This window comes from Vicugna pacos, chromosome 3 (genome assembly GCF_048564905.1).
Source record: "Vicugna pacos chromosome 3, VicPac4, whole genome shotgun sequence".
Classification (NCBI taxonomy): domain Eukaryota; kingdom Metazoa; phylum Chordata; class Mammalia; order Artiodactyla; family Camelidae; genus Vicugna; species Vicugna pacos.
Genome location: NC_132989.1, coordinates 5,868,785 through 5,888,405, shown reverse-complemented (window position 1 = coordinate 5,888,405; position 19,621 = coordinate 5,868,785). Strand labels below are relative to the sequence as shown.

Genomic DNA, 19,621 nt, shown 5'->3' with positions numbered 1-19,621 from the left:
ACAGTGCTCTGGCTTCATCTTGTTTCCTTTTATTACCCCTTTTTCCACATGAATTTTAGAATCAGCTTTTCAATGTAAAAAAAAAAAGTCTGCTAGTGTCCTGGAAATGAGATGTAGATTATGTTGAATCTGTAGATTAATTTGGGGAGAATTGACTTCTTAACTATATGGAATTTTTAACCCCGAACAAAGTTTATTTCTCCGTTTGCATAGGTCTTCCTTGATTTTCTCAGTAATATTTTAGAGTTTTTAGTGTCTGGGTCTTTCCGTCTTCTATGACTTTACCTGTATTTCTTATTTTTCAGTGAGGTTATAAGTTGTATATTTTTATTTATTTGTTTTAAAATAATGTATTTTAAATTTTAGTTTCTGATGATAGAAATGCAGTTGATTTCTGTATGCTGACCCTGTGCCCTCCAACCTGGCTGAAGCCATTTGTTAGTTCTAGTAGCCTTTTTATGGATTCTCTCAGATTTTCTACATAACCAGAGGTGGTCAAGCTTTTTCTTCTTTAAACTACTGTGTTACTAAGGGTAGTTCACATTTAAGACTTGCAGCCAATAAATACATTCTCTGTCACAGCTAATCAGCTCTGTCACTGTTGCAACAAGAGTAGCCATGGACAATACACAAGTTAATGGACGTGGCTGTAATGGACGTGGTAAAAGTTTATTGACCAAAGCAAGCAACCCGGCCCACAGGTTGGAGTTAGCTGACTCACACCATGTAATATTTCCCGCTGATTAGCAGACACTTTTACCTCTTCATTTCCCATCCAGATGCCTTTTGGTTCTTTATTTTGCCTGATCGCACTGGCTCCAGTACAGTGCTGATTAGAAAAAGTAAGAGAAGCCACTCCAGTCCGGTTCCTCATCTTCTGGGAAAAGCATTCCGTTTTTCACCATTGCATATGGTGTCAGCTGTAGGCTTAGCACAGATCTTTGTCATAGTGAAGACATTCCCTTGGTTCCTAGTTTGCTGGAAGTTTTTATCAGGAATAGATGTTGAAGTTTGGCAAGTGACTCTTTATCCACTGACATGAACATATGGTTTCTTGTTTAGTTTGTTAATATGATGAATAGCATTGATTTTTAAGTGTTAAAACAGCCCTGCATTCTTGGGATACACCCGACTTGGTCACGATGAATTATCCTGTATTGTTGGATTTAATTCGCTAATTTTTTTTTAGAAGTTTTACCTCCATTTTCATGACATTAGTTTTCTTTCTTGTAATATCTTTGTCTGGTTTTGGATTCAGGGTGATGTCAGCTTTACAGAATGAGGACATATTTCTTCATCTTCGTTTTTTGAGGAGAATTTGTGTAGAATTGGTATTAAATTTTCCTAAAATATTTGGTAGAATTCTCCAGTGTAACCATTGGGACTGGAATTTTCTTTGTCGTAAGGTCTTTAAATAGGACTTTTGGTTTTTAAGATATAGGGCTTTTTAGCTTATTTGTTCTTTCTTAATTGAGCTTTTGTAATTTCTCTCCTTCAAGGAATTTTACCCACTTCATCTGAGTTGTCAAATTTATTTGCATAATGTTCATAATACTACTTTGTCATTCTTTTAATATCTGCAGAGCTTAGAAGAATGTCTTCCACGTTATAGATGCTCAATATCCATTTGTTCAATGTATGGATGAATGAATGTGAAAATGCACAGTCCTTTATACACAAAAATTATTCATATATTTTGTTTCTATTTTTGTTTTCTTCCTAATGCAGATTCTGATCGGTTATTGAAAATTCAGGATCCAGTTGATTCATTCAGATCAATAGAACTTAAAGAATCTGACTGTGCAGTACTTAAAGGAAAACTTAAAGAAATGGAAGATAAGGTGAACTGGCTACACACAGAGCTGCTGAAAACAAGAGAAGAAAAATCACAATTAAAACTTCAAAATATGGAGTGGGAACGAGAGCTCTGCCGCATGAGGTACTGAATTTCTTGGTTTTAAAGAAATATTTGAAATCTTTATATTTACTTTAATACTGTAGGTATGTAGGAGAAGTCTTATAATTGCTAACTTACCTTTTGGGATTTTACAGGGGAGAAAATTTCATTAATATTGTGGAATATGAGACTCTTGGAAATAACACAGCTATATATATATATATATATATATATCTCCTCATTCTATATTTCTTTAAAAAAAATCTTTGATCCTTATCTCTCAATTGTCCTCCAGAAAGTTTATATTACTTTACATTTCCACTTGCAGAATTATGAAATGACCATTTTTCTCAAGGCAGAAACTTTAAAAAAAATTCATGCAGTTTGATTCTTAACATATGAATGGATGGACAAAAAAGTAAAGTGGAAAGTGATTACTGGTTAGTTTATTCAGCATCGCTCTCATACAGAGATAAGATTAGTTCAAAGGTCTATGCTGAAAGCATGGATTACTCTTTATTTTTTAATTACTTACTATGGATCCTGCCTTGTACCAAAAGGGATTTAAAAATGATTTACTAAATAAATAATATTCAACAAGGTAAGTTCAAAGTGTTGCAAAAGAAGAAACAGTGTAGGGCATCAGGGAGTAGACTCCCCAGCCTCGCCTTGGATTATGCTAATTAGCGGGTCTGTCTTGTGGAAAAGATGCCTGTGGATGTTACCTTCCACTGGAGATCATGTAGGAGTCCCTGTGATACTCCAGGAAGTTGAAATTTTATCCCTCATGAACTTATAAACTTGTTTCTAAATAGCAACTTCTCTTTTAACTAGTAACTAAATTCTCTGTCCCAATGAAGGAGTCATTTATGACTATGTGGGGATAAAAGGGTAATTTTCAATTCAAACCTTACTGAATAATTGCAAAATTTCTTTCCTACACTATTGACCAGAGTTACTCTTGTCTGAAACCCAGTAGCATTTTGTCTTTTCATTGCTACTTTTCAAACATGTGTGTTTGTGTGTGTGTATCTATCTTTATGAAGAGGTTGAAGTGAGGAATTTAAAATGTGAGACTTAGAAATGAAAAACAAATTGAGAACATAGAAATTCCATTAGGGTAATAAATCAGCATGTGAAGAACCAGATCATAAAATGAACTTTTTATTTTCTAACAAAATAAATTTTAAGGTAAGCATATTTCACTGCAGATTCACATTAGAACAAGAAACAAAGAAGAAGAAAAATTCTTACACATTATACGGAAAATCTAAGGACGATTTAAAAAGAAAAGAGAAAGAATACAATGAGCAAGATTACCTAAAACAACAACTTGAAAGTACTGCCCGAGCACAAGAATGCAAACTGAAGAGCATAAGGAATAAACCAAATCAGGTAAATTAGTCATAATGTGAAAGTTTTGTACCTCTAACACTGTTTCATCAATATTATTTACAATATTCTTTTGATCTATATTTTCATTTAAAACAAATAGAAGTTATCTCAACCTAAATATGAACTATGACATTTAGAGCTTAATTTACTAATTTCTTGGTGTTCTTGGCATTTAATAGATGCTCTGTGCCTTTTCTGAATGAAGGAATGGAAGTTAAATTGAGCTTAATCATTAACATAAGGATTGACGGTTTTGGCCCATTCAACAAAGTAACAAGTCTAATTCAAATCCATGTGTTAATTTTGGCTCTTTGAAGTTAAAATCCAGGCTAAATCACCTTGAGACTATGATGGAACTGGTTAAATACTTTATAAAGAAATTTTCTGTCACTGGGATTTCAAATTTGTAGATACTGACAGGCATATGCAGAATAGATAAACAAGATTATACTGTACAGCACAGGGAAATATCTGCAAGATCTTGTGGTAGCTCACAACAAGAAAATGTCACAATGAATATATATATGTTCATGTACAACTGAAAAATTGTGCTCTACACTGGAATTTGACACAACATTGTAAAATGACTATAACTCAATTTAAAAAGTGCTAAAAAAAGTTTTTCTTTCATGATACTACATCCCTTGTGTTTTTGCTCTGATACATTTAGCTGTCACGTATATTAGAATTTGAGTTATTTATGTGCATTAAAGGTCCCTGTGCTTAAAAAGGCTACTTCTTATTAACAGGTTTAAAAAAATTTTTTAAAGATTCCCCTCCTAAGCTTTTTTTGACTTTTTTTCATGGTATAAAACCCAAACCCAAATGTAATATGTCTTCAGGTTTTAGAAGAGCGAAATGATGCTCAGAGACAACTTTCTCAAGAGCAGAATGCCCAACTAATACAAGATGAAATCCTGGTCCATAGTCTTTCCCAACAAAAGGAGGCAGAAAAGGCTAATAAGAAAATGAATGCTGAGATATTTTCTTTAGTCATCTTCAAACATGTGTGTGTGTGAATTTGTATACTTACATAGTTTAAAAACCAATACTGTAGGTACAGAAAGTATACAGGGTTTTAAAAGCCTGTATATGTAAATATATTTTCTGGAGGTTTCACTTCCGGTCTATTGGATAAAGCAATATTTTGAATTCAAATCCACTTGCCAGCAACAGTGATGTAGTGACATTCACAACGGCCTCATCCAAGGAGAGGCTGTTACTATTGTCCATAGGAATTGATGAACTTTCCATTATCTCAAAACTGTTGCTACTAACGGCAGGCATTCTAGTTTCTGGCAGTGATCTCACTCCTTTGATAGACTAATGGAGAGGTTACTTTATCATTTCCACTGATGGTAAGGAGGAAAAAGTATAGCCAGTTCAGAAACCGTAGTTTGGGTGTCATTCTCCTACGTGTGATCAAAAGTAACGCTCTGCTCCATGTGGTATCCGATTTCAGTACAAGGAGCTTTCGAGTATAGTGAAAGATATGCCATAATCTATACTTAGTGATAATTTATTGATCAGTATTTTATTTTTAATTAAATAGTTCACTGTATTTCCCTGCTATTTCACATCCATTACTGTTATAAACATCATGAAGAAGAAATAAAAATTATTGCAGAAGCAAATAGTCTCCTGATTTTCTAAGAAGAGCTCTATAAATTTGACCTTCTTTACCTTTAGTGTATTCACCATTAGGGAAATAGAAGGCTTCTCTTGTGTTTATGTATTTATCCTAGAGAAGTAGCTTTGGTTTGGTGTAAGAGTCAGAGAGTCAGAAGCCCTGGTTGAAACCCTGCAGCTTGCTTGTGTTTTTAACCCTTTATTCCAGAATTGTCACAGCTAAATGAGTTAACTGATGTTTGTAGACGTGCTTAGTACAGTGCTTAGATTTATCATTTATCCATACATGTAATTCTTATAACTTGCTCTGAAAATGTTAGAAAGGGAGAATATTTATGGAATATTCTCAGGAAAGAATTTTTTAGGAAATCTAACCTGTCCCAATTTATACAGAGCTAAGGCTCTTACTTTGGCGGTAGCTGTAAAGGTTAGATGTCAGATATAATTTTTAAGTGTAGTCAGATTTATTCATTTTTTATTTTAAGCCTTTTGGGTTTGTTGTATTTCAGAGAAAGAAAGGCCTTTCCGATTCTGAGCTTCTTAAACATCCTTTTGTGGTTTCTTTTTTACTTTCATGGATTCACTGTCTTTAATTAAATTTTTGAACTTTGGGGGATTTCTGGTAAAAGTTTGAGATTTGTATCCACCTTAAGTTTTTCCAGTTGGATACCCAGTTACTGCAAACTTTTTGTTGTATAAACTTAGAGATTAGTCTTCCACTTCAAAGGAAATTATGATATGTCAGTTTATTGCGTACAGTTCAAAGAGTAAGAGATGAGGGGTTTCACTTACAGGACACAATGGATTTTGAGCTGTCTGACCGAGACCAAGCCCAGCATTCAAACAAGGAAACTGAACACTTGTCTCAGAGCAAACAAGGGGACGTCATCAAATACATTGCAAAGCAGGCATTCTTGAAGGAGACAATATGTAAACTGCAAAGTGAAAACACGTTGCTTCGACAGCAACTAGAAGTGGCTCAAAATAAAGCCAGAAGTGAAAAAACAATATTTAATACCCCAGAGCCATTTCTGGATCACACGGGAAAACTTGAAGCCATGAGCAGACGAGTTCTGATGCTGGAGGAAGGAAACATGGAGTTAATTAAAGAATGCAGACATTTAAAGGACAGACTGTGTCAGTATGAAACGGACAGAGCAGAAATGGAAGTAAGTACCCAGAAAGGGAACTAATTTTCAGACTTCCTCAAAGAAAATTCAAAGTAGTATCTGATGGAAGCTGAACGTTGAAACTAGTTGAAATTAAAAAATGTGCGGGCTATAAATATATACACTGTAAAGCAGCCTAAAGGCATTTCTTGTATGCAGCAAACAAAAATTAGACCTGAGAGGTGCTTTACTTTGAGTAAAGATGCCATGTCACCTGAAATTCTAAGAGATTAAGCTATAAGCTGTTGACAGATACAGGCAGGTCTTAGTAATTTATACTGCCTAAATCATTTTAATCTTTCTGTCACCACATTTTAGTATTGTGAAGCAGATAAATGAAATGCTTAGACCTAAAATGAGTATTTTGAAATTAAGATTCAGTTGTGTGAACAAAAAATGTAAACAAAAAAAAAAAAGAGAGAGAGAGAGAGAGAAAGAGAGAAAAGATTCAATTGTGTGGATTACCTTGACAGTTAATGTGTAAATGCTGTATCTTGCAGTACTTTTCCTTCAGTAGCTTTGCATACATTTTTAGTTGATATAACTTTATTTTTATTCATGTCAATTGCAATTAAATTTAGAAATACTTCCATCTCAAATCATATATTGTTATGACCTCTCCACTCCTTAAAGGCATCTACTTTTCATTCAGTCATAATTTGGGACAAATGTAAATTTTAGCAAAACTGTGTTTGACTTAGTCTCCCCTGTTCTATTTGTAATTTACTTTGAACATTTTTTCAAATAATGTGCTCACAGTTCTCATTGCAAGGCTCAGTTCCTGTCATTTGGATCTAAGTTTGTCCAGTACAGAGGAACTGGGGCGCTCTGTGATGTTCGAGTTTGGCACTGGGGTCCCATTTTCAGACTGAGGAGGAGCAGCCAGAGTCCTGAGTGGCAGGAAGGGAGTCAGTGGGAGGGGTGGGGGGAGCTGTGGGAGCTGCAGTCCAGGAGGCAGGGGACGCCAGGTTGTCTCAGGTCCCCAAAGGCCATTGGAATATCCTCGTTTTTATTGTGAGATGGGAGTCTGTTGGAAGGGTTTAAACACCAGATTGAATATGTGAAGAACTCTGAACTTAAGCCTCTAATGAGAAAGAGGGAGAATGTTCCACAGTGTGGAACTTACCACCACTCAGCCCACCTGCACACCCCTTTCTGTCAGAGACTTCAGTGGGGGTGAAGCTCGGCCGCTTCCTGGGAGGGGCAGGGAGGGGCTGGTGGGGCTGTATCCATTGTCTAAGTTAACTTACTGTCGGTAAGGCAGGAGGGCCACACCTTCTGTGTGTTTAATGAAATTCAGTAAGCAGGAATGTGTGCCTATGAGGAAAAGAAGGTGAACTGATGTCTGTGGGGATAGTTCTCAAAGCCCATTTGTTGGAGTTATATATTATTAATGTAACTTAATGATAAGGTGACAGAAAATTCAGTAACAGAGTTATCTTTTTAGGCCTGTATGAGACAGCTTCAGCAAGAACTGGCTGACACCCAAAAGAAAGTGTCCGTGTTGGAAGCATCCCTGGAGGTGACAGCACATCATCAAACTAACTCAGAAAATAAGAGACAGGATGGAGAGAGGAAGCCACATCAAGCTGCAAACCCAGTATGTATGAAATTCAGCACTTCGGCCATGAATGTGCAGCACAGCGTGTTGCAGGACACTAGCTTTTCAGGGATAGCTTTCTTTTGCATCTTCATTATAATTTACTTTTATTATCTTTATAATGCACTTGTTTCTTAAATGTTGACTTTCATTCTGCCATTCTTTATTTTTTTCTTATATTTACCCTTAGAGAAGTTGAGAATTATACCTCTTTCCTCACAGAAGTTAACTTTTTTATCCTATTAAACAGTATGTTTTAGTGATCTCTCACCACAATGAGGCAAGCTAGATAAAATCAGAGGATAATGTTTCATGGAATGTTCCAGAAAATTGTCATGTCTCATCTTCACTTTTGTGAATGGATATAGAATCTGTGTGTATTTATATCATGGATTTCAGAATACCTTGTGCAGAAAGGTCATTATACAAACCAGTTGAAGTTAGACACTGCCTTCATTTTCTATTCATTTTAGACATGTTGTCAAAGCATGGAGAAGTTCAGATCACATCTGTACACCCAAAATAGAGAATTAAGAAAATTGTCTAGATCCTGCCTTTGGATTTTTTTTTTAACTTTGTTGAGATATAATTCACATATTATAGGGGGATTGCATAACTCAAGTAGTAGAGTGCATGCTTAGCATACACAAGGTCCTGGGTTCGATCCCCGGTACCTCCTCTAAAAATAAATAAGTAAAACTTAATTACTTCCCTCCACCAAAAAAGAAAAATATTCATGTATCATATAATTCGCCCATTTAGGATACATAGTTACTATCTCCTAGTATATTCAGAGATGTGCAGCTGTCGCCACAATCAATTTTAGAACATTCCCATCACCCCAAAAAGAAAGCCTGCATCCCTTGGCCATCACCCCCCCCCAGCATCACAGCCCCCCCACCCCCCGGCAACCACCAGTCTGACTTCTGTCCCTATAGATGTGCCTGTTCTGGGTGTTTCCCAGGAATGGAATCACATGCTGTGCAGTCCTTCATGATTAGCTTTTTTCATTTGACAGAACGTCTTCAAGGTTCATCCATGTTACAGCGCTTGTCAGTATTTCCATTTCTGTTTATTGTCGAACAGTACTCGGTTGTGGGGCTAAACCATTTATCCATCCATCAGTTGATGGACCTTTGGGTTGCCTCTGCTTTTTGGCTCTTGCTAATAATGCTGCTGTGAACATTTCTGTCCAAGTTTTGGTGTAAACATGTTTCCATTTCTTTGGGGAATAGACTTAAGAATGGAAATGCTGTCATATGGGTCATATGGTAATTCTGTTTAACCTTTTGAGGACCTGCCATACTGTTTTCCAGAGTGGCTACACCATCTAACATTTTTATCCAAAGTGTATAATTCTCCCAATTTCTATGCATTCCTGTCACCACTGGTCATCAGCTCTCCTGGTAGGTGTGAACTGGCATCTCATTGTGGCTTTGATTTGCATTTTTCTGATGACTAAGGATGTTGGGGATCTTTTCATGTGCTTATCTATTTGTGTATCTTCTTTGAAGACCTGTCTGTTTAGGTTTTTGCCCATTTTCAAATTGGGTTGTCTTTTTATGATTGAATTGTCAGAGTCCTTTTTGTATGCTGGGTGCAAGCCTTTGATCAGATGTAGGATTTTCAAGTATTTCCTCCTGTTCAGGAGCTTGCCTTCTTACCTTCTTGGTGGTGTCTTTTGAAGAGTAGAAGTTTTTAATATTGATGAAGTTCAGTTAATCTATTTCTGTCTTTTACTGTCCTAAGAAACAAGTGCCAGATCCAGTCATGAAGACACACGCCTGTGTTTTCTTCTGAGAATTTTATAGTTTTAGCTCTTTCATTTTGAGTTAATTTTATATATATTGTCCGAGGTAGAGGTCGAATTTTGTTCTTTTGCATGTGGATATCCAGTTGTCCCTGTACCATTTGTTAAAAAAGACTATTATTGTCTCATTCAGTTATTTGACACTCGTATTGAAAGTCAATTGACCGTAAATGTGAGGGTTACTTTCAGATTCTCAGTGGTGATGCATTGATCTATGTCTGTCCCATGCCAGTACCAATTCAGATGTTATGAGAACTCTTTCTGAGTCTTCTTGCATATTACCAGTTGTTTTACATCATAATAAAAAGTCAGTGTCATGGAATGTCTGTAACTCCACTTCTGTGGAGATCTGCTGCGTCCTGAAGGGGCCTGTGGCCAGCTTATGCCTTGCTGACTCTGTGACATGACAGAAAGTAGGCTTGCAAAGGTAAAGTCCATTCTTTCCCCCCATTCAGACCTTTAGTATCTCACCCAGTGCCTCCCACTTCACTCCAATTTCCATCAAATCATGGTCATGGGATCTGCTGACTCAGTCTGCAATACACTTCATTATGTTGCATTCATTATAATTCATAGACTCATCCATAGATTTCACTACCTAGAGGCAAAAGATGAAGCCTGGAGAAGATTAATTCAACCTTCCTTTTTGGAAGCCTCTCTAATCCGTCATCTTGCGGTTCACGATGAAGTCCTCTTTCGGCTTGGTTCCTGTGTGTAACATTGGTGCCGATCTTGTTCTTGGTGTAGATCCTGCATTCTCAGCTCCCTGTGTCTGCCTCCTTTTACTTAAAAGGAGAGATGCCTAGCTGTATTCTATAGCTTAATGCATAATTAATGAAATAAATATTTCATCCCATCCAAGGGAAATTTTCCAAGAGTACAGCTGTTAAAAATTAGATAATATTCAATCAGTTTATCAGAAACAGATAACAGATTAGTAATTTGAATTTCAAAAGTTCAAAGCCACTACACTAGGAGATGGATTTCTCCTTAACTCTGTGAATCATTCATTGCTCCTTGGAATGCAATTCAAACTAGCATAAGATATTTGTAGTTCAGAGAAAGGCTTATGGCATTAGAATCCATATTTGTAAGATGTATTAATTGCAGTCTTTTTTCAAAGTCTTGTTTTGGGAGGCATTTATTAATTCAGCCCTAAGTAACTCAATATGACCTCCCTAAAACTTTAAAAATCATGAAGAGTTAAGACTTGGGGAAGGAAGGGGTAAGAGACTTTCTACTAAGAGGTGCCTTGTAGTCATTTTATGTAGGAAAGACATGAAACAATTACAGAAAAATAAGAGTGTAAAACCAAGTGCAAATGTATAACAAAGATGATGACAGTAAACAGTGTATTTTTGTGACTCTTGGTGGTTTGAGCTTTTTTTCTTGATTTTCTGAGTAATTTGAGTTTCTCCATTCCACAAGGTAGATATACCATTTTATTGTAACTGAATTTATTTCAACCTTTGATGCTGGGTTAGAGTTAGGCTGTTCTCAGTCTGCTAACCTCATTACCAAACAATTTTACCTTTTTCATGCAGAATGCTGATCTTCCAGCAAAAGAGGAATCTGCATCTTCAGTACTTCTCCATCTGAGTGCAGAAACTCAGCTTCTTCTAAAGGAGATATTATCTGTGAAACAGACGCAAAAGAAATGTGAAGCACTAGAGGAGGAGAAGAAGAAGTTGGAGGAAGAAGCAGTAAACCTCAGACGTCACCTCGAAGTGAATACAGTGGATCACAGTCAAGTGGAGCAGGACAAACGGGAGACTGAAGAACAAACAAGACGGGATGTAGTAAAAACACTGAAAAAACTCAGGCGAGCTGTGCAGTACAGACAGGAAACCGAGGTGCAAACAAGACAGGATGTGGCAGAAAAACTGAAAGGAATCAGCCAGTGTTTACAGGTGAAGCATTGATCTGTAACGTGCTCTAACTCACTTCACTGAGAATTACAGTTCGGATGTGTACATTTTATGTGTTTCCTCTGCTTCCCATATAGCAGTTTGTTTTGTAGATTTCTGGAAGGAAGGCCGCATTTGATAGTCCCTTTAAATAATTCAGTTTCCATCATCACTATCACTAAATTGATCTTTCAGAACAATTCTCACTAGAGAATCATTTTTAAGACCAATTGGTGTAAATCCAGACTACTAGGAGGAAAAAATATATTGTGATGTAAATGCTGTGCCACACTCTGGGATTACTCTTAAGTTGTATTGTTCAATTTATAAAATTTTAAGTTGATCCTATTATTCTTCGAACTATCACATTACATGAGTACTAATATAAGAGTGATTCAACTTTAATTTTGTAATTCAGGTTTAATTCACTTGACATTGATGATAAGTAGTTTAACATTCAGCTTTTTTCTCACACTTAAAATTACTCTCTGAGTCATTGACTGAAAACTAAAGGGTACAAACAGACTGCAATTACTCAGGTTATACTTATTTTTATAATTGTATCCTTTTAATGTGCTTTAGGCACAAGCAGCACTTCAAGAAAACGTGTTAAGAGAGTGCAGACGTGCTTCAGTCAGTCAAACGGAACAGAGAGTTAAAGATCTGGAACCTGAACTAAAAAATGATTCTAATGAAAACAGATTGGAACAGTACAAGCAACTGTACCTGGAAGAGCTGGAAAATAGAAAGTCTTTGGCAAGTCAGCTAACCTCGTAAGTCAAAACGTAGAATTATAGAAAATAATTTAGGTCGTTCATTTGCCTCTAAGGCATCATTTTTATTGAGCCAGGTTCATGAGGTGAGTAGCAAGTGAGAGCTAACTAGATAGTGTAATTTTGGGAAATGATGTTAGCAAATGAACTCTCCTTTAAAATGTCAGTCCAGGGCAGTTTGCATCTCCCTGCCTTTTGTTGCTTTTATATGACTTTATTTTTTATATTTGCATATATTTAACCTGATCTAGTCTTTAAGCTAGGGGTTTTGCAAACTTTGTAATTTAGACAGCCATATTATCACAAAATTTCCAGCTGGAATTCCCATAAATAGAAATGTTAATGAGTTAAAAATTAACTGTGTTTTGGAAGAGCGCAACGTAAACCCAAGGGGCCCCATGCTGGTGTTTGGTGAATTTACTTTCTTGATTGTGATATTTGGTGTCACCGCTCGTATGCACCCTGAGACGAAGTACTGTACCCTTCTAAGTTTGTCTCCGCTACATAAAGGCATGCTTGGGGAATAGGGGGAAATTCACATAGGGGTGAAGGGCAGCATAGTGGTTCACATAGTGGCTAAGAAGAATATGGTGGCCTGCCCGAGGGGGTGTGTGGAAGACAGAAAGGGCGGGTCCCACCTCCAGTGCCTGAGTAGCAGTGTTACAAGCTACAGGTCTCCCCGCTCTCCAAAAGTAGAGCGTCCCTTTGAAAGTTGTCGGTGTAAAGCAAAGAGGCAGTTACCTTAGGACACATCTTGCTGGTGGATGTATGAAATAAATATGCATAAAGCACAGGCGCTCACAGACACAGCCCAAAGCCGTGGCGGCGTGATGCCGGGACACTGAGGGTGGTTCTGGGGAAGGAGCTCGGTGGGGCCCCTCTTGCTGCTCGGGGTGCTCGTTGCCCCTCTGATGGCTCGGGCTAAAACAAACACCCAGAGCTATTCTGGCTTTTTGCTTTTTTTCCATAAAAGTGAAAATCCGCTTGAGATTTTGTTTGGTTCTGGAAAGCAGGTGCTGATGTAGGCCTCTGGTAAAAGCGAAGTAACAAAGTGAGCTTTGGGAAATCGGGGGACACTTGAAATTGCTCCTGGCGCTGTGTGGTTCTTTCCCACCATCTCCTCTGCCGCCTGGTGCCCCCCAGAGGTGGTGGCTCTAAACTGTTGCTCAGTGCCGCATGCTTGATTTCTCCCGGGTAATGAGTGAAATGTGTATATAAGGGGGGTGAAAGCAAATGCTTGACAGTGGCTTTGAGGGATGGTTTATTTTTTATTTCTAAACTGGTTTACTGAAGGTGAGTATGTCTAGATGCAGCCGGTGCAGAAGGCAGTGGGGGTCCTCTGTGGGGGCGTCTCCATCTCTGACTCTCCCCACTTTGAAGTACTTGTTAGTTAAGGGCCCCCCCAGGGACATACGTCCTTCTTTAGGACAGTTTTAAACTGTAATTGTTTACAGTAGGTCTTCGCTGATGTATTTTTGGTGTTAAAACGCAGTTTAATGGGACAATCTGTTTACTATTATAGCAACTTTAAAAATACACATCACTTAGGAAGAAAATGAAATGAATGAAATCTGTGTTCTGCGATCCTCGCAGGGTTAATGAGAGGCTGGCTGAGGTGAGCTCTAAGCTTCAGCTGGAGAGGCAGCACAAGAGCTCTTTCCCCGGCTTTGTTCCTACAAGGCCTGTTGGCGAACCGCCTTCTGCTGCTGGTAATAGCGCGGAGGCCAAAGGCAGTCCTACTCGAAGAAGGCGCTTCAGGACTTTCTCACAACCTTCGACTAACTTGAGCGATCCCTTGTTCCGGGTTAGTTACATTGCCTTTTTTTCCTTGGGTTTCAGATTTCTGATATAACTCTTGTTTTTAATTTGATGAAATTCTGAGTTGTTTATTTGACTTACGCACGCTAAGTAAAAGCCATAATTAATTGTGCTAATAAAGAAAGGAGACAGAAATTTGATAATTTTTTAAAGTCCCTGGACTTGTAATTTTCAAGAGATACCTGTCATTAACTTTATTCAATAAAGGCAACTAAACTGACAAATTTTAAATTCCTTAAAAAGCTCCATTTTAAATTCTATTTTAGAAGTTAAGTATTAGTGCCAAATAACTAGAGATCCACTTTCCAATGTTTGGCTTAGTTTCTGATTGGTTTCGGTTTGGCCCTGGTTGATACTAATTTTCAGTTTTGCAGCACCCCAGTTTTTCTACCCCTAAGCATAAGTAAATGATTGGCATTGAGCTACTTAACCACATGAGGATGTTTTTTATTTAAAGGAATCCAAGATAAATTCTTTTTATGAATTCAATAAACTTGTAACACTAAAAACGTTAAGTTCCATTTTTAAGTTTAAAATTTTTATCATTTTCTTCTGTAAGAGTACATCCTTAATTGCTGTTTTACTTATAGCATTGTTATTTTAATTGTTATAAAATGTCTTACTGAGCAGCTGTAGAACATTTCTAAATAGGTAGTCAAGTAAAGCAAATACTAAAATTTTTAAGATGAAGTTCGCTTATGTCTCTGTCTTGCCCTCACCTGCAGGAATACCGAGGTGGCAATGATAGGGAGTCTTTAAATTACATCCAGTTTTCATTGTGTATCGTTTTTAAAATAGCCATTTAAAGCGGTGCGCGTGGGTTTATGGTTTGATGGTGTTTTCATGATCTTCATGCAGAGAAGGGTAGCATGGGCCCTTGTTAAGTGAGGTCTCAACCTGTTTCTTCTCACTTGGCTTCATGTCATAATAAATCAAAGAAGAAAAAAGTTCAGGTTTCGTAGACAGTGTTGTGGGTAAATTGAGTCTAAGTGCTTCAGAGTCATGAAACCGGACTGCGTGGTGTTAAAAAAAAAATGCATGGCTAACACTTCCGCCAGTGGCTAAGCATGATGCAAACTCGAAATGTTTTCATTAGTTGTCACCAAGAAATCGACAGTGTGCCACTTTGCAGGATGATGGCGGAAGAGTGTGAGTGCAAAAGCAATGCAAGAGAAAGCTCCTGAGGACAGTTTTGTCCTTTAATGTTAGTGCAGGAATGGAAAGCTCATTTTAAGGAAAAAGCCATTAATGTTAAAAAAAAAACTAAACTTTTATAAAAGGCAGTTTTTCTGAGAACTGCAGAGTAATGCATTCAGTGTAGAACATGACCTGAATTGTTTAAACTCTTTGTGCTAAGATCAGGCATCACCCTCTGAGATTATGTGCATCCGACAGGGCAGGGTTTGCTGTGCTTTCCATCAGGGGACTCTAAATAGCCTTACATACGTATGTTCTCTATTATCTAAAATCAAAGTAAGTAGGAATTTATTTTATTTTATTCCTGTGATTATTTTTTCTATTTAAGCAATCCCCAAGTTAGGTCAAGTCTCTAAAAGTATTTATTTAAAGGCCACATTTCATAAGCTAGCTGTCATTCCTATGATAGTGTTTCTTGTTTAACTTACACATTAAAAATAATATTTGACTTATTTCAGATGCAGAAGGAGTTGGAGAGTAATACAGATAGAGAATTAAAAGAAGGTATGTTGCCAACATTTCTGAATTAAATTTAGGCATTGATTTCCGAAATACACTGTAAAGAGTAAATGGCACCTCTTTCTATTGTTTGAATAACAGATACTATGTTAAATTTTTTTCTTACACATATCTAATGAAAAATGTGAAAGCATAATTTCATTCATAATGATAAGTGTACTTATTCCTCATTTATTCATCACGATCCATAGCTTTAAAAAAAAAATCTCAGGAAGTCTGTGTTCTCTCTCTATTTCTGGCTGTGCCCTTCTTCTCCTGCTGTCCCCGTGGGCCTGTCATCTGCACACGGACCTGTTCTCAGAAAGCATGGAGGTCATCAGCTTCTCGAGTTTGGTAGTGACTGAGGCCAAAAACCCAGACTCAAGCAACCGCAGTTCATGTACCTGTCCCCTGGTGGATGACAATTAATTTCCTGTCATTCACTTTGTCAGGGGTTAACCTTTTGCCCTCAGGAAAAATTCCAAATTCCTTAGCGTGGAAGAAAAACACCCCCATCGATTTGGCTCTTCCCAGTGTCTTCAGCCGTCTCTCTTTACTCCCCTGCTCTGCCCCTTGGCTCCAGCGACTGGTCAGACTGCGTCCAGCTCCGCGGGCGCCCTTCCTGCCTCTGCTCTTTGTTTGCTTCTTGCCTCTCCCTCCCACACTTTCTCCTCCTCCTTCAGGTATCTGCTTACACATCACGGCCACCAAAGAGGGGACAGTATTGACACAAAGCTGGACGTCCCTTCTGAGTGTTCCAACTGTGCCCTCTTTTATACCTGTCATGGCATTTATGTCTCTGTACCGAAATTGCCTGTTCATCTATTTTTCCAGTTTACGGTACATGATGTTTCAGGGTGGACTCTGTCATCTTCATCTTGTGATTCCAGTGCTTGTCACAGTGCCTTAGTACATGGCTGCTGAGTAAATGAATGAAGAATGAGAAAACCAGGGGCTCTGATCCTTAGCCACAAGAGCAGTTAATTCAATGTGCAGCCCTGGGCAAAGTCTAGAGTAGTAATCTTGTATTTTGTGTTGTAATCGTATGTAGGTATTTTTCATTCTTGTTAAAACTTAGAAGAGTCTCAGCTTTTCTTAAAAAATAAACTGACATTTAGTTACCTATGAAGTATTTTCAGTAAAGAATCTAATTCTTTCATTTTCTTTCCAGCTACTACTGAACTTGAATCTTAAGTCCTACAGACTCTCTCGTAGCCTTGATGGATGAGTCAAGTCTAAGTCCAGATCTGGTTTCGAAAGCACGTGAAGAATATGTGGAATTTTTGAAGAATAAGTATATGATCTGCAAGATAAAATAGCAAACATTTACCTGCTGGGCTGTTTGCCTAACATTTTATTCACTTCTCATTATGTAAGATACTGACACTGTTTCTTAAGGGAAAATACTCTTGCATTCTATGTGCGTGATTAAATTTGATGTAGTATTTTAAACCACATTTCTCTGCATCTCATTGACTTTAAGCAGATTTAGGGAATAAAACCCAGCCCTTTGGAGTATTACATACTCAAACTGAGCCCGGATGCCAGCTGTTTAAGCAGCACCCAGCCACCCACCAAACTTGTCGTTGATATTGATTGATAGCTTTTGTGAATTTTCCAGCGTTAATCACTGTCTGTAGACCTAAAGATTTAGACGGGCAGCGTTTGGATCTGCTGTGGCTGTTCCAGTGTTCTGATGGATCACAATCGTTACAGTGCCATCAGGCTTTCTATATGTTACCTTAAACGCTGATTCACAGCTGTTTCCTCATGGAGAAACGAAATCTGCCTCAGGCTTTTCATTTTCTCTATTTACTTTTTGGAAACAGTCTTAAAATTAGAGACAAGTTCCTAGCACCAGACCCAACAGGACATTGTCACAAACCTGTCATCTCTCCCATACATTCTCCTAAGGCGTTCTCTATTTTCCCTAAATGTCACTTGTTCTACCATAAGTGCCCTTTCTCTCCCCTCTCACCAAGAAGTCATTTGTTTTTCAGAAAATGCCTTTCTCCTTTTCCTGTCACTTATTAAATTGCATATAAGCCCCCACTTCTAGCCACCCCTTCAAATCCCGTTGCTTTGTGAACTCCTGCATGTATTCATATGTAATTTTTTTCTCACAGTAATCTGCTTTAGTCAATTTAATTTGCAGGTTCCCAATCACTGAATGTAAGATAGTAAAGGAAATGCTCTCCTTCTCAACAATTTCCAGGAGCTAAATTTTTAATAACTCTTACTTAGATCCTTTATTCCCTTTTCTGTATTTTCAGTGTGCTTACTTGGCAAAACTCCCAACTACACAACAGACTGATTATCACTCTTGCCCCTTACATCCCCCCAGGCATCTAAGTGCTGCTGAAGAAAGTCACGCACTGCCCAGCGATCCTGCTAGTTTTATTTAGTTAACTTGCACCTTCTTCCTTCTCAGTGATGATTTCAAATTTCCCTCTCTGTAAACATCTCCCTCTGTTTCTTCCCTCTCACGTGAACCAGAGAATCTTACTTCTGATGACAAACTTACTGAAGGATTTGCCTGCTTCCCCACCAGCAGTCTGTCCCCACCCACTCTGGTGTGTCTTCCCTTCCTCCATCCCCACGCAGCGAGTCACTGATGACTCCCACGTCTAAACCAAAGTGACACCTTTCCAGCCCTTGTCTAACTGAACTTCTCATTCCTCCGGGCATTCCATGTAACTGACCGCTGTACTGACCGCTGCCTGCAGCTTCCTCTTTAGACTTTAGCTGAAGAGGATGTTGAAGGTGAGGGCTGCAGCCTTCTTGGTGAGTTCACTCAGTTTACCCTGGCTGTCTCCCATGGGTATACACAGGAAGTACACGTGTTATTCAATTTTTCCAGCCATGCCTGGTTCCTCTTTGGCATCAGCTGGGAGGCAGGGGGACACCTGAGGGGACTCATCCCTCTTAACCCAGCCTGCAGCAGCTCCAAACCCCATCCCCTTTTCTAGGCCCAGCCAGAGATCCCCTGCCTTGTCCACAAAGCCCCTGTCCTGCCTGGCTTCACAGCTCAGGTCGCAGTCCAGGACTGTGTCTGCAAGGGGAGGGCAGAGGGTAAGTCACCACAGGGTTCCCAGGAGCCCAGCACAGGCCCATGGCCTCCACCTTCTAACCTGTCTCAGGACTCATCTGAGGCCAGGCAGACAAGTTATTTTCAAGAAGACCCTGCCCAGAGGTGAGAGCATCTGAAGCCCCCACCCTGGGCTAGGGGCAGGGGCCTTGGGGAGGAAGAAGGGTCAGAGCGAAGGTCAACTGCTGCCCCCTCCAGGAAGCCTTCCCTGAACTCAGTGTCTTCTGCACCCATACAGTCCTCACTGTCTGGGATGTGCCCTGTATGGAGCCCAGGTCACCCTGGACGCCCCTGGGCTGTGTGAAGCTGCTTCATCTCCTTGGGATGGGGCAGTGAGCTGGACTCTGGTGTCAGACAGTCATGGATGTGAATCTGGGCTGGCACCTGCTGGCTATGTGGCTTCTCTGAGCCTCAGTTTCTTCCCAATTCCCAGCCCACTTCCCACCTTCTTAATCTTTCCCCCTAGAAATGTGGGAAGATTTTACAACACCAGTGAGACACTGAAGGGAGAGAGGAGACCCCCAGCCCCCAGTGTAGAGAGAATTTGAAATGATTTTTAATCGTGTGAGATGACACCCGATCACCATGCAACAGGGCATGAATCTCACAAACACAACACAGGGTAAAGGACGTGTGTGATATGGTTCCATCCATAGAGAATTGAAATATAGGCCAAAATAGACTGTATTATTTGGGTGTGACCACAAGATAGTGGTTACCTCTGCGGGAGGGAGGGGCTTATGATCAGAGAGGAGCTTGGGGGCTGGGTGTGCTTTGGGGTGCTTGTCACATTCCGTGTTGTTTCTTGACTGAGTGATGGTTGCCCAAGTGTTTGCTTGG

The 19,621-nt window shown here is 38.9% G+C and overlaps 1 protein-coding gene across 4 annotated transcripts in view; it reads left to right on the top strand.

The window, feature by feature from the left end:
• Positions 1-19,383, top strand: part of LOC116278425 (ankyrin repeat domain-containing protein 26-like) — a 32,080-nt gene extending 12,697 nt beyond the window's left edge. For all 4 annotated transcript variants that reach the window (XM_072953130.1, XM_072953125.1, XM_072953134.1 and 1 more), the window contains 9 exons: positions 1,729-1,939; positions 3,109-3,292; positions 5,716-6,090; positions 7,538-7,690; positions 11,045-11,410; positions 11,990-12,180; positions 13,774-13,984; positions 15,654-15,699; positions 16,865-19,383. In XM_072953130.1, coding sequence (XP_072809231.1) covers positions 1,729-1,939; positions 3,109-3,292; positions 5,716-6,090; positions 7,538-7,690; positions 11,045-11,410; positions 11,990-12,180; positions 13,774-13,984; positions 15,654-15,699; positions 16,865-16,887 — 1,760 coding nt within the window. In that variant the 3' untranslated portion in view covers positions 16,888-19,383. The remainder of the gene's footprint in view (positions 1-1,728; positions 1,940-3,108; positions 3,293-5,715; positions 6,091-7,537; positions 7,691-11,044; positions 11,411-11,989; positions 12,181-13,773; positions 13,985-15,653; positions 15,700-16,864) is intronic.
• Positions 19,384-19,621: the final 238 nt, after the last annotated feature.